Source organism: Mugil cephalus, chromosome 9, assembly GCF_022458985.1.
Source record: "Mugil cephalus isolate CIBA_MC_2020 chromosome 9, CIBA_Mcephalus_1.1, whole genome shotgun sequence".
Classification (NCBI taxonomy): Eukaryota; Metazoa; Chordata; class Actinopteri; order Mugiliformes; family Mugilidae; genus Mugil; species Mugil cephalus.
Genome location: NC_061778.1, coordinates 23622026 through 23649464, shown reverse-complemented (window position 1 = coordinate 23649464; position 27439 = coordinate 23622026). Strand labels below are relative to the sequence as shown.

At 41.9% G+C, this 27439-nt stretch overlaps 4 protein-coding genes across 4 annotated transcripts; 1 reads left to right on the top strand and 3 right to left on the bottom strand.

The window, feature by feature from the left end:
• Positions 1 to 184: 184 nt before the first annotated feature.
• On the bottom strand, positions 185 to 11558 carry sgcg (sarcoglycan, gamma). Its single transcript, XM_047594927.1, has 8 exons — positions 11380 to 11558; positions 7101 to 7315; positions 6466 to 6570; positions 5064 to 5151; positions 4183 to 4302; positions 3198 to 3270; positions 2918 to 3041; positions 185 to 1625 (listed from the first exon to the last, which is right to left on the bottom strand). The coding sequence occupies exons 2-8, from the start codon at positions 7293 to 7295 to the stop codon at positions 1458 to 1460; spliced, it is 873 nt and encodes a 290-aa protein (XP_047450883.1). The 5' UTR covers positions 7296 to 7315; positions 11380 to 11558; the 3' UTR covers positions 185 to 1457.
• A 5407-nt stretch (positions 11559 to 16965) lies between these two features.
• rps25 (ribosomal protein S25) lies at positions 16966 to 19440 on the bottom strand. Its single transcript, XM_047593783.1, has 4 exons — positions 19317 to 19440; positions 18672 to 18761; positions 18370 to 18553; positions 16966 to 17131 (listed from the first exon to the last, which is right to left on the bottom strand). Exons 1-4 carry the CDS (start codon positions 19317 to 19319, stop codon positions 17037 to 17039), a joined length of 372 nt encoding a protein of 123 aa, XP_047449739.1. The 5' UTR covers positions 19320 to 19440; the 3' UTR covers positions 16966 to 17036.
• A 139-nt stretch (positions 19441 to 19579) lies between these two features.
• Positions 19580 to 21899, top strand: trappc4 (trafficking protein particle complex subunit 4). Its single transcript, XM_047593781.1, has 5 exons — positions 19580 to 19803; positions 20440 to 20614; positions 20757 to 20860; positions 21483 to 21609; positions 21703 to 21899. The coding sequence occupies exons 1-5, from the start codon at positions 19629 to 19631 to the stop codon at positions 21779 to 21781; spliced, it is 660 nt and encodes a 219-aa protein (XP_047449737.1). The 5' UTR covers positions 19580 to 19628; the 3' UTR covers positions 21782 to 21899.
• Positions 21900 to 22160: 261 nt separating this feature from the next.
• On the bottom strand, positions 22161 to 27168 carry slc37a4a (solute carrier family 37 member 4a). The gene is made up of 9 exons (XM_047593778.1): positions 27006 to 27168; positions 26205 to 26804; positions 25606 to 25838; positions 24295 to 24538; positions 23752 to 23910; positions 23569 to 23654; positions 23272 to 23385; positions 23038 to 23176; positions 22161 to 22814 (listed from the first exon to the last, which is right to left on the bottom strand). The coding sequence occupies exons 2-9, from the start codon at positions 26350 to 26352 to the stop codon at positions 22648 to 22650; spliced, it is 1290 nt and encodes a 429-aa protein (XP_047449734.1). The 5' UTR covers positions 26353 to 26804; positions 27006 to 27168; the 3' UTR covers positions 22161 to 22647.
• Between the last annotated feature and the right edge of the window lie 271 nt (positions 27169 to 27439).

The window sequence follows — 27439 nt, the reverse complement described above, 5'->3', positions numbered from 1 at the left end:
CATTTTAGAGCTAGTATTGTTGTTAACCAACTTAGAATTAAGCAAAAACTTAATGTGTATTACAGCGTTCTTAGCAAAGCAGAAAGTTGCTTCACTTGTGTGAATCCCTGTCCTGTGGTAGTTCATAGCGTTTCCACTAGAGTGCAACAGAGAGTCAAGAATAATTTAAGTGCACAGTACAAAGTACAGTAAGAACAGCAAAGTTTATTCAACATACAAAATGAATAAATACACATACCACACTATAAAAAAAAATGCCAGAACTGCAAATCAATGATCAATCAACACTGACATCAACAACACCCTAGGATCTTCATTATGCTATAAACTGTAGGTAAGACAGTGTTACTGTCATTATAAAATAGTATCCTTTTTGGCACAGCAAACTGGGAACTTTAATCCCACAACAGAGCAAATGTTCTTCATTTAAAAAATATTGTGTTGAATGAAAAGAAAATTGAGGCAAAAAATAATGATTCCCACTCAGCCATGACTGTCTTTATTAGACTTTTTTTTTTTTTTTACTGTCGTCCTACGGCTGTAAAGGAGGTTATTGAACAAACAAACTCACAATAAAAAGTTTCTGTCTTGCAGATGCATGATTATATGGTTACGAAGGGCTTCAAAATAACACAAGGCAAACATACATAGATGTTAAACTGGAAAGAACACATAATTACACATGGGATACCAGGCTAGTAACACTGTGTGGTGCCGCAAGGGCTTGGTACTTCAATCTGTACTCTATAAAGGAGAAGAAGTAAAACAAGAAGTGTGTTGCTCTTGGATCTGGAGGTTAAAAGAAGAAGTAATACAAACTGAATTGACTGAGACAATAACAATATATGCGGACATTTCTTTGATTTCTTTCTTCAGGTCAAATAATAAATGAAAAAAAAACGTGCTAAACACCGAAACAAAAAAAAAAAAAAACACAGCATACCGAGGGCTTGGAGCCAGAAGGGCTTGCATAAACCAAAATAAATAGCTTCACTAACATTTTGTCGCCATTTCAGAAATATATCTTTCAAATTTCTAAGCCCTAGATACGTGTTAAATTCATTTATTGCACCACAAGATAATATTGCATAGGATGTAAGCTGTTACCAGCTCCTCTTTGCCCAGCCATGACATTGTGTGTGTAAAAAAGATGCTCCACAAAGCTCTGATTTGATTTAGACAAATTTGGTAGTGGAAGTCAATTAGTTTGAGCTGAATAATTAGACGCCCATAAATGCAACTGAAAGGATGCATTTCATAATGTCTCCAACATGTATACCAGCAGGTGTTTGCGTTTTTACAGGCCTCAGAGTGCCCTTAAGGGATCAGCACAGAACCACTGTGGTATGAAGATTAGACAATGAAAACCCAGGCTGCATATAAACAGTTGTGCTTGTTTCCTCCCACAAGATGGATCTTCTGAGAGATGGAAAATGAATGACCTTGTCAGAGTCTATCTAGCACTCCTGATTATCGCTGCAAGTGGAGCTTCTTCCAGCCTTGGAGAGGAAGAGCTTTCCGCTGGGACAGACACAGACCTCGTAGAGGCCCTGAGCGTTTCCAGAGTCCCCTCCATTGCTCAGCGGCAGCTTCGGCATGCGCACCGTCTCAGCATCCAACACCAGCTGCACAGCAGACATTGTGGAGAGCAAGGACGGTTAAAGGAGAATGCTTCATTGAATCAGCGAGCAAATATTAGTCTGCTTCATTCTTCTCATTTAGCACACAGTATGGAGGGAGCTATAGAGGGATGTTTGTTAGCACTAGTCCATGGGGACATTATAGTAAAGAGAAAATTAAGTGAATAGTTCAGCCCACAAATTACTTTCATTATTGTCAAGGACAAGTTCACTTCAGGTTTCTATCCGACAGCAATCAAAGAAGCGGGAGTGTTAAACCCTGCAACTTCACTGTCGTACAAATGCACTGCTCAGTAGAGTATGTATGGTTAAAGGTCAGATAAGTGCCTGTGATAAACATGCTTTAAGTAATTCAGCCACTTAGCTGCACCGCAGCAGTTATGGAGGCCATATTCAGCCAGAGTCATTTTCCAAGACTCACTCTAAACAGTAACATGGAAACTGCAAACCACAGCACCACAAACAAACACACAAATGGTTGGTAAGATCGAGGCACTGAACTCATTACAGACGTTACAGTGCCCTTTGCGCTCAGATCAGAAAGAACTCAGTTCAGAAATACACAATGATTCTGCTGTAGCAACAAGGATGTGTAATAGTAACATTTCAATTGCATATTTAAACATGAAGAGAAAAATGGCATACTGGGTTACAGTCAAACTACAGCTGAGACACCAGATGTGAAGATGAGTCATAAAACTAGAAAAACGTGTACAGCAATCAGCCATAACATTGCGACCACCTGCAAATATTATGTAGGTCCCCTCGTTTGTCACCAAGCCCTGACCTGTCAAGGCATGGACTCCACTAGACCTCTGAAGGTGTGCGCTGTGGTATCTGGCTAGCAACACATCCTTCAAGTCCTTCACTTTGTGAAGTGGGGCCTCTACGGAACGGACTAGTGCCTCTGCACAAGCCATCCACATAATATAAAAGAAAACGTGATACATGAGATCAGACCACCTACATCTACACCTACATTTTTTCAACAATTTGCACTTCATGGGAACTGACTACTGAGATAAGGAACACCTCTCAAGAACTACAGTCCTGTAGAAGTTACTCAGATCATTATTATTATTGTTTTTGATGCTAAATAAATAAAATGGAATTGAACTGAATTTAATTGATTAGAACAATCAGGGTTATTCAATTCACCTGTCAGTGGCCATAATGTTACAGATGACTGGTGTATATTCCCTCGTTAATCGAAAAACTAAAAGAAACCTGAAGATGGAATGTACCAGACAGCGGGAATTGAGACTTGGTTTCCTTACCAGTCCATCACTAGAGTGCAGGATAATGTCCATGCGGGAAGTAGCTTCAATGTTTCCAGCCAGAGCTTTGAGATGAACTCCTTTTGGTGCATCCATACTGAGTGACCGAGTAGGCGACTCCAGCCTGAAGAAGCACCACAGAGTTTGTATACCCTTTTATTTCTTTTAAAGTTTAAACCTTTAAAACGTGTTTAATGCAGAAATCAATTTGCATAGTAAAGTTAAAAAAAAATTTGAATTTGTTCTGTGGGCGAGTGTGTTGAACCATTTAAATGCTCACCTCAGATCTTTCAGCGGTTCAGATCTCAGCTGTGGCACCTCCACTGAATGCTGGAACAGAGCCCCTTCAGGACCTGAAGGAGAAATAGGCACGCTTTCACATTTCACACGTTGGCCTTTTAGTCAATTCACTACTGTGCTCCCGACTAAAATACCTAAATGATGACAACTTGGGGATGAGGTAATATAAAATAATTACTGGTAAAACTGGTAAAAGTGATCTCATCCCTCAAGTATTCAGCTTTAAGTCAGCACTAAAGATCCATCACAATTACAAATAAACACTGTCGTCCTTTGTGAGGTTTGTGAAATTAGATTGTTACGACCGTATCAAAATCACAAACAGCACCTCTTTATTTTGTGTGTATTTCTTAATGGGGATATTGTCTGAGTCCAACTCAACTCTCAGTGAGTTTTAGGTGTGTTTCATCTGTAGATCTGGACACATGTTAATACCAGGTCTGAACCGGGTCTGTGGATCAAACTGACTCTATGAAGCTGTTGACCATTAATCAGTTGTCACGGTGGGTGGCCAGTGACACACACATACCACCATGAATACTCACACACTGCAAACTGAGAGGCAGAAAGACGTAAACCGCTGTGGAACCGTGACTTAATATTTCATTTGCTGACTCTAAACTATAAATAAGAACTTGTTGTGAATCTTCTATTAATGTGATGGATATCAGTTGTGTGGAGTGCTGAGGTTCAGATAATTGAACTCGTGGCATTTCATTTGTTTGAGCACTTGAGAGATATCCACGCACTCAACTGAGCGGTGCGAACCATTCCGCCCGTGACTGCGAATGACCGCATTTGTCATTGTCCTTGGCTGCCGGATTGTTGAGCAGATATCTGCCATCAAACCAAACGGCTCCTGTTGATTTCGCATCTGCCGCGAGCGTTCTCTCTTTCCACAAGGTTTGCAGCCAACAGGTGTGTGCTATATCCAAGGGAACAGCACGTAGCAGCCGTTGGTGTACCTGTGACTCGTAGTTTGTCTGGTCCAATCACAGTCTGGTCGCCATCTGCAGTGAACAGCATGTCGTCATTGTGGGAGTTAATGAGCAGGTTTCGAGTGTGTCCCTGAGCCTCTTTAGGACCTGCAACAACAACAAGAATACCTGAAGCAGTCACACAATAATACACTGACAAAATGTAGTCACCGCGATCAATACTCCTTCTCTCCCTGACATATTTTGTAGAGCCACATTCATGCAGCAGAGAGATATGGATGCAGGAATGGAGAGTAAACAACCATATGTTGGAGAAAATTAATGTGCACATTTGGAGTTAAATGCCTGAAACATCATTTGAGGTTATCTTGCTTCGCCCTTCACTACATCAGACAAATCTAAAGCAGGTAAATCACGCTCTGGGATATTTAACCCAGCTATGCGCCTACAACTGTGAACCAAACAGTTTTCCCTAACAAGCATTTTACTTCTATTCACAGAGGGCCGAGAGTGAGCGGGCTGTGCTTTTTACGGCTTAATCATCAAGGACACATAACGGCTCGGTGGAACACAACAATTAGCTGGGTCATTTGCTGGCCTTTTAATTATGACACAATACCCCAACGTGGCCGTTGGTAAGCCATAAAAGACGCGCGGATATGATCCTCCACAGGCCCCGGGCCCCTCTGTGTAATACACAGTGATCCAGAAGCAGCGGCAGAGAAAGGAGCACTGCATTTAATGGATTTTAAATGGAAATCTAAGAGATTATAAGTTAAAAGATGGCCTCTTGTCACTGTTAATGTCGGATGAGAAATCCCTGCAGGAGGAGTGCACGAGTGTCTTTAACATCGCCCTCACACAACAGTGAGTGCCGCATGTGTCTCTGTGTACATGTGTCCTCTTACCCACAGATATCCTCCCGGTTACATTGCCATTGTCATCGCGGGCATTGAGGGATACGTTTTCAGGTGAACTCACTAGAAGTGGAGAGTCCTGTGGAGTGAAAAAAATGCAAGATTTCCTTATTACCACTCTGCTGATAACAGAAAAATTACACGCTTGCAGGTTGCACATTTTTAAGCTTAAACTTACTAAACTTACTCTAGCTTTCCCTTTTGGCACCACTAGTGAAGTATCAAGTCGGGTTGGTTAAAGCGGAATTGTTTTAATGAGCCTGTCAGTATGTTTTAGCTCAAAGCACCACAGAATAATTAGTACAAATGTCGACTCTATTAGTCTGGTTCCACTTTCTGAGTAGCTCTTTATAAATCTGTATTAACAGTGGATTAAATTATTGTAGATACATTAACATAAACATAATTGGTAACTATAAAATAATAACGGCTTCTGGGTCAACAAAATCATTTAGGCAGGGATTTTTACCCGTATGGATAATGTATGGACTGAAATATTAACATTTACAGCTTCAGCCTTGGATTATTGTTCGACTGTCAAGTTGATGCTTCCTGATGGAAAGAGGATATACACGAACCACACAAAATACCATTACTAAACCTTTTAAAAAGCCATTTTCTGCACTTAACCCTGACTTATTGAACACGCCACTTATTATTTTGCATAAATATCTTCACATGACAGTTACCAGGCTTGTATCCGCAGACACCCAGGCAACATTAAACGTTCAAATGCGTATCACTGCTGCTCCAAGACATGTTTATAAAAATGATCTAAGAAGCTAACTTTCCAAGTGGAAGTCGAATCTCATTAGAAATCCACAGAGACTGTGTCAGTCTATAAATGAGAAATACATTGCCTTTTTAATGAGGCCAAAGAAGAAAAAAATAAATGCTAAAAATTTGCTGCCATGAGCAAGAAAAGCCATAACATGTAAACAACTGCAGCAAAGTGTTCCCATCTGCTGCAAGCAGGCGGGCCATAAACTACTTTCCACCACAAATATCCTTGAGGTTAATGGGGAGCTCAGTGCAGCAGCACCACGTGCACCGTGAGGGACTGCCAAATCCAGTTTGTTCTGACACATCTCCCAAAAAAAGTACAGTCAGAAATATGCAGTTCACTGACTACAGCTGGACGAAAACTGCTCCACTGTTTGAGAGGAATTAGATTTAGATGACTACGGGACGTGCTGTCTGCACGGATCCCACTCACACTCCTGTTTAAGTGTGGTAAACAATGAGATGAAGTAACGGCCAGGCTGTCAGGCTACTTAACTGTGCAAACAGCACTGTGAAAATGAACCAAGGAAGACGTGAAAAGAGGGTGAGCAGAGTGAAGGAGGCTGTGCGAAGATCAGAAACACAAATAGTGTGTTCCTGATTATCTTACTTCTCTGGAGTGGATCTCCTTGGCGAATACTGGGAATAGAAACTCAGACTCGCCCTCCTCCAGCTTAACCCCATCTGAGTGTACTTGTAAGTGTCCCATTCCTTCCTGCAACCAAAAATGCAAACACAGAGCTATGTATCTAACACATTTAACGGTAAATTAATCAAACAGCTTTGTCTGAAAGGCAGGAGTCACAAATATGGAGGCTAGGAGGGGAAGAGCTTTTGTTTAGCAATTATGGAATAAATTTAGTAACTCCATAAAACACTAGCTAGAGGCTCTTGTGTATGCTCTTCACAGTAGCGCTGTGAGTCCAAGTGTGTGTGTTGTTGTTTGTTTGCATCTCTTTTTCTCTATAAATCCAGAGTTGCCATCTGGGCTTGAGACAGAAAGCTGACAAGACTCCATGAAACAACACAAACATTTACTATCCTGCACAGACAAGCCAAGCGCCACTTGATGATGGATGGCACTCTCACTACAGCTCCTGCTAATAATAATAATAAGCAGCTAACAGTTGGTCATCATATAATATTAATGGGTAGCACTGATCACTGAGAGTGTGTTGTACTAAAAATATAAAGGCAGAAAAAAAGGAAGGGAAACAGTCCCCAGTGCGAGTGAGCCACGCGTACCGAGTTGAACCACATCACCCGGAGGATCCAGATGGTGAGGGCGAAGTTGACCACCAGGATGACGATGAGCAGCAGCACGAACAGGTAGAGGCAGCGCTTTCTCCAGCCATAGATGCCGATCTTGTAGATGCTGTCAGGTACCGGTCTGGGCGAGCTGCTGCCCTGGGTGGTGGTGACATACTGTTCCCGCACCATCTGTTGGCTGGGTACAACACCTGACGACAGGCACACAGGCAACAGAACGAGATGACAAAGATAAAAGACAAAACCTTTCATGCTTTTCTGTGTTTGGACATGGCTTGCTGCAGGGCTCAGATGGAAGAAGCCATTGAAAGTAACTTAATTTGTGTACCAGAGTAATGTAGATCAGCTGGCTGACCAGACAGAAATCTATTGACAAAGCTTGAAATAAACCGAGAACATAACAGACAAATTATTACCTATATTAAAATGAGCAAGTGAAGCTGTTTGGAAAAAGCTGATATTAAGAAACCCAGCAGATGCAGTGCAAAAATAGCATGATTTTATCTCTGTGTTTGGTCTCCACCCCTGCAGTGGCACACATCGGGCTCTTTAGCAGCTAAATTGTTCCCCAGTGAACTGCTAAGAGTGTCTGTTCTCTGTCTTTGGTGCAGGGCAGGTGGTGTGCAGTGAGTTTTCAGAATTTTTTTGCATGACTAATAACTACGCTAAGATAGGAGGGAGAGTGCAGTTTCAGTGCGCAAAACCAATCCAAGGAAATGTTGAGTAGATCTGCATTGATGGGTTAAAATTTTTTGTGTCTCTTCTCGTTTCATTTATTAATGAGCAAAGACTGGTTACGTTCACTGATTCACTAAGAATCTCAGTGTGCAACTAAATTCGTTTTAGTTTTTTTTTTTTTTGTTGATAATGAGGTACAACTTTAAGAGAGACTCAGTTATTAACAACATAGTTGTAGAACACATTAGTTGTCAGTATAAGCAGCTTTTCATTCCATTTACACTGGTTTGCTTGTAATCACTGTAAAATATTTATGTTCTCCTTTCAATTTTCTTTTAATCTTAAGTTATTATATTATGTTATTAAATTTTATTGTATTGTATATAGCAGTATAGAAGAGAGAGTGATAGGTTTGGAGAAAGAAATCAGACATCAGCGAGCTACATTTATCTTGAATGAAAATATGATATTGTAACATAAAAGATGGTGAGCAGCAGATCTTTCCTGTGGGTGTGGTGTGAGGTGTCTTCACGTTTATAGAAATGAGTCATAGGTGGGTTTCCATCTCTGGCAAACAGCTTCTATAGACCATGTAGAATGCAGGTTCAAACATTTTCCAGCTTTAGGTATATTTTTACACATTACATAGAGTTGCCTAATTGTACCTCTATATAATGCCTTGTTCACACAGCATACAGTTTATGATTCATGAGCCCAGAGCTCGTGTTCAGACCCAGTGGATATCTGGCTCACTGCACCAGCGGAAAACTTGACTTCATTTCCAGCCGTTTTTCAAAAAGGCAAAGGAAAATGCCACTTATTACAGAGTGGAGGTGGAAATTTCTGGCTACACAGCAGCTGGATATCACTGACAAAAGCCAAGTCGATGAATGTCAGCATATTTCAAACCGCAGCGATTACGAGTTGTGACACAACAGAGGTTTTCTGTATTCAGTTCACGTGAGGACAGACTGAGCTCCAACTGCAGGGCTACAGGACCTGCAGGCGAGCGCCCACACCTCCACACACACACACACACATACACACACACACACACACACACCCCACCCACCCCCCGTCAGCACATTTGGACCATCTGACATAATGACAAGTGGCGACCTCAGGGACAGATTTCACAGCCGCACAGGAAGTGTGTATGTTCAATCACAGCGGAGTCAAGGACCTCAGAGGGCTGCAGATGCAGGGGCTGTGCTACTTTCTATTGATTAACCAGCATTAATAACCAGAAACATGCTGCAGAGAAAGAGAAAGACTGTCAGCTGGAGATCGCTGTTGGTCAATTAAACACCCAAAACAAGCACCAACACAAAGACACGCTGCAGATTTCTATGGGCAAACAAACAGCGTCGCATTTCTATGAATTCTTTAGAGCCACCACATTGTAATTGTTTAGGAAAAGACTTATCAGTCGTCTCAGCAGTGTTTTCTGGACTTGACAGCTGGTGCCAGTAGCAAGGCTGATTTACATACACAGACAGATGTTGGATCTTACTCTCAGAGTAAAGGCATTTTCCATCATGTTAAATGAGCCACTTTTCAAACCAAACAGTGATTCTTCTCTGACATTAACAGATGTTCAGCCGAGCACATCATCCCACTGGAACTCCCATGGGCCAATGATGCGCAGAAGGAGGAAGCCGGCAAACTGTGCATGCAGCAGCGCAACGTATGAACAATCTCCAGTAAGCGGTGTTTCTGTGAATACGGATGGTAAGCATCCCTCTGTCCTCACACCCAGACCTGGTGAATAAAAGCAAACAGGCTTGACGCTGGGATCGGAACTCTCAGAGTTTCAAGAGATGACGTTTTTGTTTTTGTCCGAGAGGAGATAATAAAGGCACACGGTTTGTTTTTTTGTTGTTTGCAGAAACAACCTCTCCACAGTGCCTGTCACATGGCCTGCAAGCCTAGCTGTGATGAATAGCCCTTCTTTCACAACCGGATGAATGCTGCCAGCAAAAAGAAGGGAAAAAATTGTGTTTTCACAGGGGAAGGTAGATAAGGAATAAGTTATGTGTATTTGCCTTTGCTTGCATCTCTATGGATCTATCGTCATATATTCATCATGTTAGTGAAAATGTGTCAAAACAGTAAATGGAATCTCAACAGCGATGTTTAGCGATGGTGTCAGCTACAACATGGCTTAGCTTTGTTCAGTTAGGTTTGACTGTTTGTTGTGTTTTCCAAAGAGGCTTGAAAAAGGAGTAAAAGCAGCCAGTTTCTGGTAAATTGACCAATTCCAATATCCCCACGCTGTATCTATTACCAGTCTGTGTTACAGAGTTAACACGTTGATCGGCTCAGTGCTAACGTTCAGGCTTTGTTCATTATGACAGTAATGAATTTGATCTGAGCCAAGCTAATTACTTTAAATGAAGGCATTAAGAGGTCTCTGTACTTCGGGAGGAAGCAGCTTCTAAGGCCGGGTCTTTAAAGGCATCTTCCAGCTCCAGTTTCAGTCTCACCACTCAGCCACAGACTGATCCTTCCCTAGCAACCCAAATAAACACTCCCCGGACAGCTTTGCTGCTCGAGTGCCAGGAATGCTCAGTTTTTGGAACTTAACAATTGGAAATACATGTGACTTGATTTTTTCCTTGTGAAATGAAGCTGTTTTTAAATGAGATCCTGCATTTAATCTTCACAATTATAGACCCTGCACCTCAAAAGATACAACGAATAACAGTTTCAAAAGTACTATGGTCCTCTAAGACAATCTTCTGCTCTCTACGATGAAGCCGTGTGTAGCCCACCACTGTTAGCAGGGCTATTTATCTCAGGGCACCTTTTCAATTAACCTTACACAAGTGATGCTCCACGCCCAGCTCTGGCTTTCTGTCTCTGACCTCTGGATGAGGGCGAGGGCCGGACCAGACGGGCTAACTGTTCCCTTACAATTCTCAGGGTCCTGCTGTAATTGAGAATCCAGGCTTCCCTCAGAGCCGAGGCTTGACCTGACAGAACTCCTGAAGTTTCAGCAAGTTAGGGGAGTGCAAAATGTGTCTAGGTGGACGACTGTGCCGGGTGTGTGGAGTGATCAAAAGCTCTGAGTGCAGGGCTGAACTTTCTGTCTGTCTGTGTGTGTGCTGTGTGTGTGTGTGTGCGTGTGGTAAGTAGCCGGCGTCAAGTCTCCACTCTGCTGTGATGCCTTAACTTCTAAAAATAGGGCACAGCATTGTGAACTAAATTTAAAAAAGCACCAGGGCAAACACAGACACACAACCCCTACACAGTGGCTAATAATCACTAATGTATTGCTGTTATCAGATATAAAACATCGACAACAAGCTCTTTAGCAGAGTTATTTCCGTGTTTCAATATAGTTGGCCATGTATGGTAAAACTGCCGACAGCTGGATGACTAAAAACACATTTTCCAAATCCCAAACTACCTCTGTGAGGACTGCAAAGTAATCACAGCACAACTTAGGACACAAAGAAAGATCGAAAGCATGTACAGTGGGCGAAAGATCGCCATCATAAAGCACTTTATCTTAAGAGGAGGCGGTGGGAGACACATAAATGAATATTCCTGGAAGAAAAGGCAGACTACTCACCGTAGTGTATTGAGGCACGGCAGTCCTCTTTCCCACAGCACGCAGAGCTCGAGCTGGTACGAGCAGCTTGAGAAGCAGCAGTGCTTGAGCCCCTCACACGTCTGTCAGCCACTCAACAGCTGCGTGCCATAAATCCAGCTCTGGAAGTGCCCTGACTAATCACCACGAGACGGCGCTCCCACTCTCCTGCATGCCCACTCCCTCTGCATTTTTAGTCGTCCCAGTGACATTTGAACATCATCATCTGAGTGTGTGTGTGTGTGAGAGGAGAAACAGAGGGAGGAGGAGAATGAACCACCAGCACCAATGTCTTTCTTTCTTTCTTTCTTGCACACACACAGAGCCATCCATAATGAACATAGGCAGTTGTTTGTCATACACTCCACTGAGTCACTTTCACCGACCCACCCAGGGCTCGGTGCAGTGCAGTCTAATTTGAGACTTCAGTCATGCCTCTCAAAGCAAAGTTAAGCTGTTCGTCCAGATAGCTCCGCTGGCTGACAGTCAGTGGGAAGGGTGGACCTTGAAGAGGACGCGCTGTAAGTCAGGCGGAGGGGACAGGCAGAAAGAAGTGTACACACACCACTGTTGTGGTTGCACAAGTGGAAATTGTTCTGTGAGCTTTATATATGTCTTTCAGGTGAATAGATATGAATGAGTCAAGGTCATTCGTCAATATCATTAAAAATGATAGTGTTGACAGTATTATACAACAATGGAGACACCTTAACTCAATGATAGCCACTGGATGCATTTGCCGTTGGTGAACTGACACTTATCTTTGGTGACAAGTTAAAAAGACAAAGTCAACACAGCACACTGATGAAGCCCACAGTGATGAACTGAACTTTTTTTTTTAAAAAAAGGAGAAGAGGTGTACAGGTACTTGTGGTTACAGCATTTGAGGTCTTGTTGAAGAGGTAATGTCAGTCATAAGCAGGACTCTCAAGTTTTGAAGTTAACTTGAAGTGAGATTTTCTTTACTACCACGACTCATAATCAAATATCCTGCATGGTTCCACAACTATTGTAATAATAAAAATAATAATAATAAAAATAATGAATTTGGTGATTAAGTGATTTCGATTCTTCTTTGAGGAGTGCACATTCTTGCATATTTGTGGTAAGTGTGGTTAGGGTGCTCCTATTTCACCTGGCAAGGACAAATACTATTTTCTGATTGGCTGATTGGTCGCTGATATTTTGTGATTGGTGGCTGATTGAAGCAGAGCAGCCTGCCTAGATTACTAATCTCTTTTAAAGATTGTGTGCAGCGAGTTTTATCATTTTCGGCGTGAGATATGTCATATGTGGTGCAAGAGCGTGTGAACTTATTGAAATTCGCATCTCGAGAGCCCTGGTCATAAGTCACCAGAATATTGCCGCCAGCTGTCGAGAAGTCACTGAGGCTAATGGTAAAGTAGGGGCAACAAGACGGGGCTTTGAAGTCAGTAAGTGTGCCAGTGGAATTCAGCCAACATTCATTTCTGTTTTCTTTATTTTTTTGCTCACACGTGATCTTTTCCTATTGTGACACATCAAAATCCATTTCATGTACTGGAATATTATCTGGGGTATCCATATACTGGCGATAGGGGTGATAGTAAAGTTAAGAGGAGACACAAAGTAAAATCTCCGTATTTTTTAGGACAAACAGGAAGCAGAGGAAAACAATGGGTAGGGGTAGTAAAGACGACACAAAGTGCGTAATTTCTTCTTTCTTATCAAACATCCTCATAATCTGTCCCTGTCCTGACACTGACCACAACCAAGCAGTAATTCTTCTTCTATAGATCCTTTGAACAGAATAAATTTTGATGACTTTAAAAGCTGAGTATACAGGCATCATTTCCTTCCTTCAAATTATGTTGTGTGCACCAAGTAAACACTCTGATGACCATCCCTTTCTTGGCTTTCATGGTATTCACAACCTTGTGCATGGAAGGTTTTGGATAAAGTTAGAGCTCCTGAGTTGTGTAGATGACTTCCCATGTCTCCACATAAATGGAACAGGGCCACAATGCATCAATGAGACTAGAGCTTACCTCGCTTTGACAAAATGGCGGAACAGGTCCATACTTCTATCTGTGTTTTGTGCACTTATAAAACGTGAATATTTTAGGAATAAAGAGTTGGTCCCAAACTGCTTAGACCAGGGGTGTCAAACAAAGTTCATAAACCCCTTTCACGCCTTCCAAACTCAACCTGGGATTTTCAGACCCGGGTCGACCCACCTTTACCTTATCGCTGTGAGAGCTGCATTTTTTTCCTTCCTCTCACACATCATCACGTCGACATTACACGTTGACACCGGACAAACCACCGCTCTTTCAAAAGGCTGGTGGTATTTGAATAAATCGCTGTGTCCCGCACTGTGCCCAATATCTGCCACCGAATCTCCTCTTCTCCTCGAACGCAGAGCAGCTCGCGGATCTCGTGTTCTTGCCAGTGCATCGCCATGATCAATAAAAAAAGTGTGCCATATACAAGCTGTATATAAACAATGTCGCACATGCATTCCCCAATCTGCGCAATTTCCCGAACATGAGGTAGGGCTAATTCACCTATGCGGTTTTAATTAATGATCGTGTAACAACACATTTGATTAGTTTGATTGAAAAAATGGACAAAAATCTCTGCCCTTCAGAGATCGGTCTCTGATGGGAGTAGATCAAAACTCTGAGCTGCTCACAGCCCTGGAGATTCTACAATGACGCAGTCTGACAGGCCGTCCAGTGACAAAATCAGAATGTTCCTGTTCGTGTTCACATCGAAGCTGAGGCGACCCGAGCCGATAAAATCCTGGGTCAATTGCTGGGTCATCCAACATGGATCAAAAACCCAGGTTTGGCTCGATGTGAAAGGGGCTATAAACTGCAAATTTACTGCAGTTTTCCCAATAAAACTGGCACTTAGATTGTCCTGAGGGTCACACTGTTTTAGCAAGAGTCGAGGATACACAACACAACACTGAGACCCAGAACTAAACAGAAGATGGTAGCAATGGACCAAAATTTCAGGTTGTTCACAAAATCTTTTTCAGTAAACATATAAATGATATGTTAGTGGTCAAGCCCGCTTGAGATCGTGGTCCCTAACTAAAATTAAGTTTTACATCCCTGGCTTAAAAAACTGGATTTGGTTTGTAGACTTATTCACAACTGGAGACAGCCTGGCCCAGTTCCACAAAGAAGTGTTGTAATATAATCAAGCAAATGACAGCTTGATGACATGACCAGCCAATAGCCGGAAGCAATGGTGCGCTGTGTTTTTAAATGACTACTGTTAAATTGTTACCACCATATCTTAAAGCAGTGTTGCCCTCACAGTCAACCAAATGTAGCGTTGTTGATATTAACTGTTTATGTGGCTGTGCTAATTGGAATCATGATGTCAGATCATCTGGTTGGAGCTAATGCAGGGCAATTTAATTTAATTGAATTTGTATCTCGACTTGCAGTCTGGTGACCTTACGCAAAGCTCCAACCACCTTCAGCCTGTGTGCGTGTGTGCGCGTGTGTGCGCGTGTGTGTGTGTGTGCGTGTGTGTGTACCAAGCCTTAAAAACCGGTGCATTCATGAGCAAACAAATACAGGAATTCACAGCGCTGGCACAGTAGGAAAATGATTACTGCACTGATTACTGTTATTCCATCGAAGAACAGTCAAACACTGATTGCATTATTCTGTGTTAAAATGCACTTTCTGTGCCCAACAAGTGAACTGGATCATTGTTACTCACACCTTAACCAACACACACCAACAGCACCGGAAAATGTAAAGAAACAGGTGCTTGGAGGTCTCATAAGTCAGACATGTTTGCATCTCTGTGCCACAGACAACTTTACAGGGAAGTAAACCTCAGAAAATAAAGGTTTTACTACTCCAGCATGTGACAGTTGCTCTGTTAAACAGCCACTAGTGGGGCGCGTCAGTGAAGAGTCAGAGGCAGTATTGTGTTTGTGTCCTCCCAGGCTGATGCTGGAGCAGCTGATGGATGGTGCATCTGTCAACCTGGGGTGCAGTTTGTTTTGCGACTGCCACTTGAGGCGACGCCGCGCCCTGACGAAGGGACGTCTGACGGCATCCATCACAAGACTCCTGCAAATCTGGTGCCCCAAGCAAACATTTGATGGGGAAGACAGCTTCTTCATTTGGCACCATTCTTACCAGCGTCTTATAACCTTTCACCGCCCATGGCTTTGAAGAGTCAGACAGAGGACATAAATGATGAATCTTTCCAAGCAAGTTAGAAATTATCCACCTAACATGAAAAACAAGATTGGTTGAGTCAGGATGCCTCTTTATATTTACTGGATGATAACACTAGGATGATGGCCTAGGTAGAGAACTGGGGAATTTCATTATCGGGGGTGCTGATGGTAACCGAACGCAGCGCGCTAAATGAAGTGTGAATGCATCCAGCAGCACAGGCTGTTCTGTTGGTGTAATAGTCATCCCTTTGTGTGCATTTGAACACGATGTCTCTGCTGTTGGAGTTAGACAGGCCCCATGCATGTACTGTAGATAATGCTAAAGCTATTAGGTTAATAATTATTGTTGCCTTGAATTTTCTATGTCAAAATGTCAATGAAGTGACCTGAGTAACAACTGCCTTTCAACTGTAGACTGACAGTAGGCCTTTGATTAAATCCATTCACTGTCAGCACAAAAAAGAGCACCTGATTTGGGTTAATTTAGTTTTATTTTAAGATCCCTTTCAGATCCAAACTCAGCTACATGTCGTGCTTTACACTATCTGTTTTCATTATCAGAACATTTTATACAGATGATTACTGCCAAATGATCTTAAGGAAACTCATGCTTACTTTAAAGAGGGTCACCCAGGGACCAGCTGCAATTCTGAGACCAGACACTTGTTCCAAGATACTTTCTCATTTATATGACTTTACAGGTGGAAGGCGGATTAAACAAGAGAGATGGACATGAAGAACACATTAACAAATTCACTGTCAATTGAAGAAGCAGGAGTGATTTTATTGAGTGGTTTAGACTTTACTCACTGTTTGATCCTATTTTTACCAGACTAAAATGTTTAAATCTTTTGCCACAAATATCTAGCATCTGGTTTATACTTACATCAATGTAGAACCTACACTGATGAAAACATTTCTATCTTTGCACTGGTGTGTTCTGTAATTACACTGCTTATACACTATGCAGGGACTAGTCAGCTGTGTTGAGCTCCTTTGTGTACAACTGATTGGCTCATGTTGAAGTTAAATGTAAATGAGGTTATTGTCACAGAAATCACTGCAGCACAGAAAATAGAAGCTTTGTGTAGGAGGCTGAACAAAGAAATGCATTTTGAATAAATCACAGCCGTTGTGTTCTTTGTTGCTCTGGAGCATAGCTACATTTCTGTGGAGGTGCTCATCAGGGTATAAGGTAGAAGTGATGCATGACTATAACACAAACTTGATATTAATGTTACATTAGTTTGACAACATCATGGTCATCTACTGACAAAGTAATTAGTAACCAGTGACTGGTAATTTCATATCCCAGTCTGCAATGATCATCTGGTTAATGGCAGAAAAACAGGAAAAAAAAAATACAAAGCAGATTTTGTTTTTACATTTTTATTTCACCTTTCATTACAAACAGCTCATCACAGGAAAGAAACAGGAGAACCGATTATGCTTTCTCTGCTGCTGCCTCCTCATCACCACCCTTGGTGTTACGTGTGTAAATCAGCTGTGCTCTGTGTTTGGACACCAGTTTGATCATGCCTAGAAAACAGAACAGGAAAAGTTCTCAGTCAGCATATTCTCTCCCACAAATTTCAAAGCTTTCATACACCCACTTCTTTTAGTCAGTCTTCAAGACAACACACTTGACCAGTAGATGTTTAAAAAAAAAAATAAAAAAATTTAGTGGCACTAACTGTGCTTAAAAGACTGACTTTTCAAACACTGTCATTTAAACAATGACTGATCCAGCTTCAGGAATTATGCAGTTACTATTTATCTCATGTCATCACAGTTGTCTACCTTGATTAATGCTACACCATGTGTGAAGATGACGAGTTGTACAAGTTCACTTATCACACAGTGAAAACTTGTAGCTTTAATGGACTTAAACTCATTTGAGCATGAGAAGCAAGGCAAGAACGACTGCCTGACAAAGCCTCAGACTAAACTTGACTTGCTAAATTTTGGCAAGGCACTCGTTAAGCGCAATTAAAAGATACTAAAATAACACTTGCTAGTCATTTAGACTCAAAGGAAAATATAAATGACGGTGGTTCAATCCTTGGCATTGTCGCCTTGTAGGCAGACGATTCTAACGTTGAACCGCTGCCCTGTGTGTAGTTTGCATGTTATTTTTAGTTGGTGATTCTAATTTAGCAGTAGATGTCAGTAGTTGTCTCTGTGTTGGCCTTTTGATTGACTGGCAAACTGCCCACCTTTTACACTAATGTCAGTTGAGGTTCCAAGTCCCTGCAACGTTATATGGATAAGTAGTAACAGAATAGTAATATCAGAGTCACTTCGGAACACATGTTGAAATGCTGTAAAATTCATTAATGAACAGACCAGTGACATTCAGAGCCTGTGATTCATAGCTTTATACTGCGTCACGACACTGAAAGGGTAAAATGTTATTTTGTAGAGTTGGAACCATCTGCACTAAACTTTTCTGCTGAGCTTTTCTTTAAAACCTCAAACGGCTGTTACCTTTGATCAACTTATTCAGTGCGATAAATCACTCATTGAAGATTTATGCAGACCATGTCATTATTAGCTTCTTCAGCTTTTTACTAAAAGAACTGCACTGCAGATTGCCCTATCTGGTAAGTGGACCCAAAGTCATAACACACGACCCCATCATGTTGAGACCATTATCCCATGGCAACAGTCAAGTGCAAAAGAAAAAAAACACACACACACACACACACATTCTACTCAGATGGAGCAATTGCTCTCCATCATTACCCAACGTGCATCATTTAGGATGTGAAATTTACCTTTGGCAAGCAGTTCCTGGAGAGCGTTCCTGGCCAGGGAGCCACGGATCTTCAGCCTCTCAGACACAACAGCGGGGGTGATGAGCTTGTAGTTGGGCACTTCTTTGTACAGCTTGTCGTAGGTAGCCTTGTCGAAGAGGACCAGGTTGTTGAGCTTGTCCCTCACTTTTCCCTTGGACCACTTCTGCTCGGAGTCACACAGACAGTTTAGTGGTTAGAAAGATTCAGTGCTCCTAGGCCAAACAGGGCCTGAAGATCCAAATGTTGTGCATGGTAATTTTCAAGACGAATAAACCGCTTACCTTCTTCTTGGCTTTGCCTCCAGACTTGTTGACTGGGTCCTTGTCCTTCTTGGACTTCCCAGTGTCCTTCTTCTTATCCTGCTTAGGAGGCTGGAAACAGAGGACATCAGTCAACCATCAGGTTTGACATGCGTTACCTGGTAGCACATGTCAGGATGTACTTGTAAACAAAAACGTTTTTATCTTTCGTTATAGCGATCAAAGAGTTGTTCGTTTAAGCGGAGATGGGTTCGCCGGCGTGGGACGGCCTAGTCTTTACCGAGGCGTTATAGTGGCACGTTCATCATGATTCTCCAAACATTACCGCACGCTGATGAAATAAATAATTGTTGCAGTTTTACTAAGTTCTGTAGCAATTAATTATTAGTGGGGTATTAAAAGGGAAAAACTTTATTCGGTTTGTTTTCGGTAGACACAGCGTAGCTAGAAGCATGGTGGAATTAGCTAACTAGCTAGCTAGCTAGCAAGCCAGCGGTTTAATGTGTAAATGTAACTACACATGGCTTCAGCCACACGCTAATACAACAAGGGTATGGTAGCACTTTTGAATCTCAAGATATGACGACTAATGAGGCTCCGGAAAAGTAACAGTAAATCGGGCAACGTTGTATTTGCTTCAACAAAACGTGTAATAACTGTCCTCACCATGTTTCCTCGTCAAGATGTCGGAGCGAAAGGAAGTCCACCCGTGCGAGAGCCCCTTAGACAACCCGTACATGCGGAAGTAAGCTGAGGACTTCTGGGAAATTGAGTTTTTTTGCGTGTTTAAGTGACCTTCTTCTTTTTAACACTCGAAACACCTGCATACCATTTTTTTCTAGATTATTTTGTTTTAGGGCGAACACACTCACAAAATAAACCGTCCAAGTAACTATTTTACATTATGAATAGCTTTTAGCAGCTCTCGCTATCTATCACGTGACACTGGTGTTGTCAGCTGGGCAGGACGCTGCAAAGATGGTGATCTTCAGTGTGTACGTGGTGAATAAAGCTGGAGGTTTAATTTACCAATATGACAATTATGTTCCGAGGACTGAAGTCGAGAAGACCTTCAGCTACCCTTTAGACTTGGTGCTCAAGCATCACGATGAAAAGGTGATCGTGTCGTTTGGACAGCGGGACGGGATCAGAGGTAAGGTCTCAGGGCACAGAGCTAGCTCGGTTCATTAGCTACCCGATACTAGAAATGCCAGCTGGTTACAATCCTAGGGCGACCAGACGTTCCCAATATCTGTGGACAGTTCTCGTTTTGGAAGAGCTGTCCCCCGGCTAAATTTGTACCCGAAAATGTTCCCGATTTTAGCGTTTTATGAATGAGGAAAAAATGTTGTCTACAACAACAGCTATTACGGTAACAAGTCGCGCTGCTATTGACAACATAGGAGCTTAAATATGTTTAATATGCCAAAATAAATGAAACCGTAATTGTTTCTTTTTCTTAATTTCATCTTGATAACATTTAACCTGTAAATGTCCCCGGTTTTCATTTAGGAAATAGGGTCACCAGAGGCTATCCTATAATGTACAGGCTAAATAACCACGGGGAAATGAACATTACTAATATGCTATCCGTTTAATTAACCAGTGTATACATATTTGGTTAGTTCCCTGCGGAGAAGCTGGCTTGAATGATCTTGGTTTGTAGTGTACCTGTCTGCATGAGCATCACGTAATTTAACATTTGTATTGTGCAGATGGGTGTTAAATGAGGATGTTGTCATTGTTTGGTTGACTTTATGTACCGTGAATTTCTACCTTGTGTTGTCAGTGGGCCACGCAGTGCTGTCAATCAATGGAGTCGACGTGATCGGAAAGAATACGGCAGATGGGAAGGACACCATTGAATATTTGAAAGACTCCACAAACTACCCCGTGTCTATTCGCTTCGGACGAGCAAAACTGAGCTCTAACGAGAAGCTGATGCTGGCGTCCATGTTTCACTCGTAAGTGTTTGAGAGAGTCCAAGACATTCAAAACCACTTTCAGGATTATTTAACTCCGATCTTCTACCTTCTCTTGCAGAAGACGACAAAGGACTTCTGTGATCACTACGTGTCTCTAACACGATTTTGTTTTTATTTCCAGATTATTTGCTATAGGTTCTCAGCTCTCCCCGGAAGTTGGCAGTTCAGGGATCGAGATGCTAGAAACGGATGTCTTCAAACTCCACTGCTTCCAGACTCTAACAGGTCAGTGGTGCATTTCTTAGATATTGTCAGTGTACACCAGTCAGCCATAACCTTATGACTGGTCAAGTAATAAACATTTATTATCTGGTTATTTTATCTGCCTGTCAGTAGATAGGATATATTTGACAGGATGTGAGCATTTTTGTCCCCAAAGGTCATGTGTTACATGTAGAAAATGGAAGTGGAACAATTTGAGCGAATTTAACAAGGGCCAGTGGAAGAAGGGTTCAAATTCATTGTTTATCTGGGGAACATATGGCAGCAGGATACAAGGAATGCCCTTGTCATTGCCATGGGTGCATGCCTGGCCCGCAACAGTGTTCATGTCAAAGGAACATCCACTTAAATGTCAGGACCCAGCTTTTTTCCCCCATAGGTTGGTGGCTTTTAATGTTGTGGCTGATACATTGGATTTAAGTACATTAGATGAGTAGCTGAAATGAGAACATGGCAATGGTATTAAATGTGGAGATGACGATATGCAGCTCATAGATTTGCCCATTAAACAGCCATCTGACCAGTAATGTATCCTACATGATAGCTTGGTGTACATTTTACAGTGACTGTTTTTAAGTGTTTTTAACCAGCGTATTCCTTGCTGATTTCATCCTTGGTCTCTCAGGTATAAAGTTTATCGTGCTGGCAGACCCCCGTCAGTCTGGTATTGATGCGCTGTTGAGGAAGATTTACGAGATCTATTCAGATTTTGCCCTCAAGAACCCGTTCTACTCTCTGGAAATGCCAATCAGGTAACTGTCGTGAATTTATCGTCATTACATTTCTGATCATAGGTCACACGTCTAACCTGCACGTACACAATTCTTGTGCCTTCTAATTTCCAGATGTGAACTCTTTGATCAGAATCTGAAGAGTGCTCTGGAGGTGGCAGAGAAAGCTGGAAACTTTGGAGCTGGCTCTTAAACCAGAGAAGACGGAAAGAAAATGAGTAGATTTTGTTTGCGTGGACTTTTCTGATATTAACCCAATGTAAATATGCTTTGTAAATACTTAAATGATTAAATCACAGTGTATAAATGTTTGCATTTGTTTTTTGTTTTTTTTGCTGCATGTGTGCTTAACTGCCGTGTGGTGTTGTTGTCTTTACCCACTATTTCAAGTCAAAATGGCTGCAGTGATAAACACAGAGGTTACTAAATGTTTTAATGAGGGTTCTTCTCTATTGTCTCCAGTCTCTCTACCTCAGAGCCGTATTTAATGATAACATCAGTGTTTAATTTGTGTCAAAATTACTTATGTGTAAAGGGTCTATTGGGCACTGAGTACAAACTGTGAAAATAACTAAGAAAACCAAGTATTGTTTATTCAAGCCTTTCACTGTGTTCATAGTGAAGACCACACATTGTGCTTTTTTCAGAAAATATGCAATGCAAAAATTGCAATTCCAGTCATAATTTTCATTACTAAGTTCTTTTTGCAATAAACCAGGATCTAGTTTATTGCCCTTATTATTACAGTATGACAGTGACCTTTCTCTCAATATGTTTTTACCACATTTAGTTGTATGAAAAACATAATGTGCAGTCATTTCACATTTTTTTGTTGCACTACTGATGCATTGCGTTTACAGACTTAAGGTGTATGTAGAAAAGCACCTTGTGCAACAGGTTTCTGAGGAAAAAGCACTCAAAGTCCTGCAAGAGAGTGGAAATGCTGTAGACACACACATGTACACACACATAAAAAAAAAAAAAAGGAAATACAATGGCATCGCAAAGTAGTTTTCCTCTCAGCTTTCCTCTGGGCGTAGAGGTTGAGGTGTGATACCGTTAGTCTGCCTTCTTGGGAATGTGTCCCATCTTGGTTCGGATGTTGCGCAGCAGGAAGAATCCGACAGCAGTGACTAAACAGACGACCTCAGCTACCCAGAAGGCCATTTCCCAGCCGTGGTGCTTGGCAATGCTGCTGAATGGAAGTCCAGACAAGAAGCCACCAACTAAGGAGGAAACAAATGGATAAGCTAACCACAAAATGATGATAAAATATAAAGAATGCAATTCATTCAAGGCCTAATCTGTGCAAAGTTAGCATCAGGTGGAAAACTGTAGGACTAAATATCATATTGATTATTTTTCTATGGCTAATTCTTGCTGCATTAAAGGGCTTGCTTGGTTGCTAGAAGAATGTGATGATTCTGAAATGAGTAGTAGTTAACTCACTGTTGGCCATTAGAGCAACTATGGCATGTGATGTCCCGCAGTAGTTAGATGGAGCGCTCTCATTGGCTATAACTCCAAACAATGCAATCGGTCCATAAGAGGAGAACCCAAAAACGGCACCCAAGCTGAGTATCCACATCTGGAAGAGCAGGTAACAGATACACACATGACGTGCAGTGCATTAAAGAATGGTAGTGATTATTTCTGAACTGTCCACTGGGAGGTGGTCATTACCTTGGAGCTGTCTGGAGTAACTGTGGCTCTGAACAAATACATGGACACAAACATTCCCGCCATCATGCAGATCAGGATGAAGTGGCGAGGATTGCCATAGATTCTCATCCCTTGCTGCACAGAGCAGGGAAATGATGAGATGTTGCTGGCTTCAAACACACGCATTATCTAAAGTGTATTCTCATTGATTGCTTATGTCGCAAAATTGGATTCAATCATGATATGAGGACAAAAAAGGGCAGAATTGCTGGAGAGTATTTTTTTGGGCGGTTAAAAACAAACATAAAGTAAACTCACTTTGGCCACAGCCTTGTCAGAGAAATAACCTGCTGCGAGACTACCCAACAGGCCTCCAACCTCCAGGGCACTCATGTATGAGCTACCTACGAAGAGGAATACGGTGAATCACCAGAAACGGTAAGCTAAAGTCACATTTCTCAATAGACATCCAGAGGTGTCTATTTCAGCCCTCTCTTATACCCATTAGAGTGGACTGGCCCTTGTCTTGAATGAGAAACAGCTGGCCCCAGTCGGTGCAGGCCGTCTTCACCCCAAACACCACCAGGTAGGAGAAGGACAGCAGCCACAGGTAGGGTGAGAGCAGGAACTCAGACAGGGTGCTTTCATTGCTGGAGGATCCTGAACAAGGAAAAAAGTGATCATTATTTAAGTCCTTTTTGTATCTTCATTACCATTAACGGCCCACAGTTGCTGTAAGATGACCCCCCTCTTCCATGACTGAGGTGAGTTGAGGAGGGATCTCCTCATGCATAAAACATCACCTCACATATCGGTGTTCTCACTCTGCCTATGTACGACCTAGACAACACACACACTAGTTGCATGTGAGGGGCACACTGGGTACGGAGTCCACAGAGTCACCGACCTTTAGTCATAAAGAGATGCACACTGTGTAACAGCACACATGGTTACATGTTATCTGAGTAACGCCTGTATCAGACAAGAGCACTGGTCAGAACTTGTTCCTGATTCTTGGAAAACCTCAGTAGAAGTAAGCCTCACCTCCTTTGCCCTTCTTGGCTGCCGCCTCCACGTTGGGCAGCCCCACGTCCTTCGGCTCGTTCTTGATCAGCAGCAAGCAAAAAAAGGAGACGACCACGCAGATCATTCCTGAGACGGACAGTATCGCCCTCCAGCTGTAACTCTCGGCCAGCACTGTGGCGATAATGGGGCCCAAGCTGCCAGCCAGATTCATGCTGCAGGACAGAATTGCCCACCATGTCCCGAACTGTGAGGGCTCAAACCACTGAGAGCAGAGGAAGAAGAAATAATGGCATGAAAACATGACACCGTTGACAGGGAGTGTCATTATACTACCTTTAAAATACATAACTGAAACAACGCAGTGGTCTGCAGTGACAGCCATATGTGACAGTTGACATATTTGTCCATTTTATAAAGACAATCGTTAAACATTAGAGCTACTTTTTCACCTTTTATTTTAATTTGAAGTTTTAATTCAGTAAACATTTTAACAAATTGTTAAAGCTTCTAAAACTGTTACTGGTAACAATAAATAATCTGGGGGTGAACATCATAAAATTACATTTACACAAACTGGCCCTTTTCTTCAAGGCACTAGATTGAATATAACACAAGAACTTTTATCTTTTTATTTATTATTTTTTTAATGGTACAACATACACTTACTTGCCAATTCATTAAGTACACTAGTGAAAACAGAAGTACCACTACAAACCACAGCATCCAAAATGAAAACACAGTGGAATCAACATATCTGTCAGTTATATTAAACTAATGCTCAATCATTTTAGTCCAGGACTGTTACACTAATCTGGCATAACATTATGACCACCTTCCTAACATTGTGTAGGTCTCCCTTGTGCCTCCAAAACTGTTGTGACTCATCAGAGAGTGGACATGGGTTTTCTGAGGGTGTCCTGTGGTGCCTGGTAACAGAATGTTGTAAATGGGGGTCTTTGGGTCCTATGGGTTGAGGGGAGGGTCCTCTGTAGATCATTCTACACATACATTATCATTTTGGGATCTGGTGAATGTGGAGGCCAGGACAAAACCTTGTGCTGTTCTTCATGTTTTTTTGAGTTGTTCCTAAACAGTTTTTGTGTCTGTGTCAGGCTGCATCCTGCTAGGTCATTACTATGGGGTGGGGGTGTCTGGTCTGGTCGAGGTGGGTGGTACATGTAAGTATGTTTATATTGTGATGCATTAATTTTTAAACATTAGGGTTATGTTTTGGCTTATTTTTATCTTTATGACACTGAGGAGGAAAATAAAAGTAAATATCTTGAACCAGTGTATCAGCACTGATATAATGGGATGTGGGTTACGTACCTTACGCAGCACTCTGCCGCAGGGAGGCCAGCCCAGGCCTTGGCCCAGTCCATTGATAAACCACAAGGCAGAGAAGACAGCAACAGTAGAGGACCAAGAGAAGACCACGTTGATGCCTCCCACCAAGAACAGGCCAATGGAGAAGAGCCAGCGAGCGCTGATCTGGTCTGAAAGCACTCCACTGATGAACTTACTGATAGCGTAGGCCAGAGACTGACTGCTGGTGATCATACCTGAACAAAGAAAATGCAAAACACAGTGCACACACAGCAGATCAAACCCATGACAAGATTTTCTGGTCTGACTCTAAATATGTATGATGTGCAAATAATTCAAAAACACATATATCTTCTAAAGAAGCATGTCTGCAACACAACATTTAACAAAGAGAACCACGTATTTATGAGTGGATTCATTAATGTAGCAGCGTGTGTAGAAGTTTAAATGTTGACTCTTGATGAGCAAACAGTCAATTTTCTTTTAAGTTATCTTCTGTTAATTCACTTGTTATGGATTGCAGAGAAGGCATGCAGCATTTATGTTGTGTAGATAATTCTCTCCTAATATAGAACATACAAAACAATCAAAGTGTCTCATACCCAGATCATCCTTATCCAGCTTAATTTCTTGCATCAGAGAAGGCATCACAAAGGAGAAAGTCTTTCTGTTAAAGTAGTACAGCGTGTAGCCCACAAACATGGCCAGAAATATTGTGGTTCTGTAGTATCCATAATTCGCTTTAGCCATGACTGCAGATTTGGTCCTTCAGTAAAAAACGGGGAGAGAACGGGGCAAGCTCCTGTAGTCTGACAGACTGTCTGTGACAGTGAACTTTGCTTCAGGAGTCACTGTGGAGAAGCAGCTGCTTACAAGTGAAGAAGTGTTTGCAATCAGGAAGTTAATGGTCAACTTCTCTACCCCGGAGCTGATTGAATTAGTTACCGTGCGCTGCGGGCCATCCAGAGAGGGGAGATGGAAAAAGAAACCACTGATTTGTGATTCCAAAGCTGAATATGATCCATTGTTTCCTTTAAGCAACAGTCCTTCTAGTTTAACAGTGACCTTGGTGTTCGTGTTGTTGTTTGTGAGTCCTCACAGCCTGATGTGTTTAATGATTTACTGAGATGTCCAATAGTTACTGCAGACCGGGGGGAGGCTCCTCTCGAAGTGGGGGTGTGTGATCCTCATCAATAAAAGATCTAACAGACAGAAGTCAAATATAATTAATAATGGGGGTAGAGTAGTAGTAATTGTTGTACAGAGATTAGTGTCACATGTGTGTCTAGGCATACAGTATTGCTGTACACATTCATAAAATCTGTCAATTAAGTTGAAATAAAATTTTACATTTACACTAGATCATACTTTAGAGTAGGTGGTATGTAAAACATAAAACTTACTCTACAAAACTTGATTACAAACATACAAACAACCTCTGTATGTGCAGCTCCTCTTTTTGGTACAGGAAGGTGACCAGGCTGAACTTTTCCACAAAATAACTTTACGTCTCTTTGCAGTAATGTCGAATAAAAGTGCAACTCATGCTCTGTCCAGATTTTGTCTGAGAAAGAGGAAGGGTAGTGAAGTAAATGATGTGGCGCTTCCGCATCACGTGAGGTACCTGGCACCGCCCACTCACGGACGCCGGAGTTTCAAAGTGATTTGCTGACAGTAATCTTCTTCGATCCGTCCGTTCTCCAGTAAAAAAAAAAAAAAAAAAGCAGTCTGACTTGTTCCTACGCCGAGCACAGTAGCTGTCTGTTATTCAACAACATGTCTTTTGAATGGCTAACTTAAGAAGTATTATTTGTAGCTCTTCATTCATAACTAACTA

What these genes read in the sequence shown, in the direction of transcription:
- sgcg (XM_047594927.1), bottom strand. Translation starts at nt 7,295, where the DNA reads ATGGTGCGGGAACAGTATGTCACCACCACCCAGGGCAGCAGCTCGCCC. An exon ending in GGGTGATGTGGTTCAACTCG is followed by an intron (nt 6,571 to 7,100) that starts GTACGCGTGGCT and finishes TTTTGGTTGCAG; the next exon opens with GAAGGAATGGGACACTTACA. An exon ending in AGACAAACTACGAGTCACAG is followed by an intron (nt 3,271 to 4,182) that starts GTACACCAACGG and finishes TTTCTCCTTCAG; the next exon opens with GTCCTGAAGGGGCTCTGTTC.
- rps25 (XM_047593783.1), bottom strand. An exon ending in GAGGCAAAGCCAAGAAGAAG is followed by an intron (nt 18,554 to 18,671) that starts GTAAGCGGTTTA and finishes GACTCCGAGCAG; the next exon opens with AAGTGGTCCAAGGGAAAAGT. An exon ending in CCAGGAACTGCTTGCCAAAG is followed by an intron (nt 17,132 to 18,369) that starts GTAAATTTCACA and finishes TCTGTTTTCTAG; the next exon opens with GCATGATCAAACTGGTGTCC.
- trappc4 (XM_047593781.1), top strand. Translation starts at nt 19,629, where the DNA reads ATGGTGATCTTCAGTGTGTACGTGGTGAATAAAGCTGGAGGTTTAATT. An exon ending in ACAGCGGGACGGGATCAGAG is followed by an intron (nt 19,804 to 20,439) that starts GTAAGGTCTCAG and finishes TTGTGTTGTCAG; the next exon opens with TGGGCCACGCAGTGCTGTCA. An exon ending in CTGGCGTCCATGTTTCACTC is followed by an intron (nt 20,615 to 20,756) that starts GTAAGTGTTTGA and finishes TTTTATTTCCAG; the next exon opens with ATTATTTGCTATAGGTTCTC.
- slc37a4a (XM_047593778.1), bottom strand. Translation starts at nt 26,352, where the DNA reads ATGGCTAAAGCGAATTATGGATACTACAGAACCACAATATTTCTGGCC. An exon ending in GGGCCAGTCCACTCTAATGG is followed by an intron (nt 23,655 to 23,751) that starts GTATAAGAGAGG and finishes TCCTCTTCGTAG; the next exon opens with GTAGCTCATACATGAGTGCC. An exon ending in AGTTGCTCTAATGGCCAACA is followed by an intron (nt 22,815 to 23,037) that starts GTGAGTTAACTA and finishes TTTCCTCCTTAG; the next exon opens with TTGGTGGCTTCTTGTCTGGA.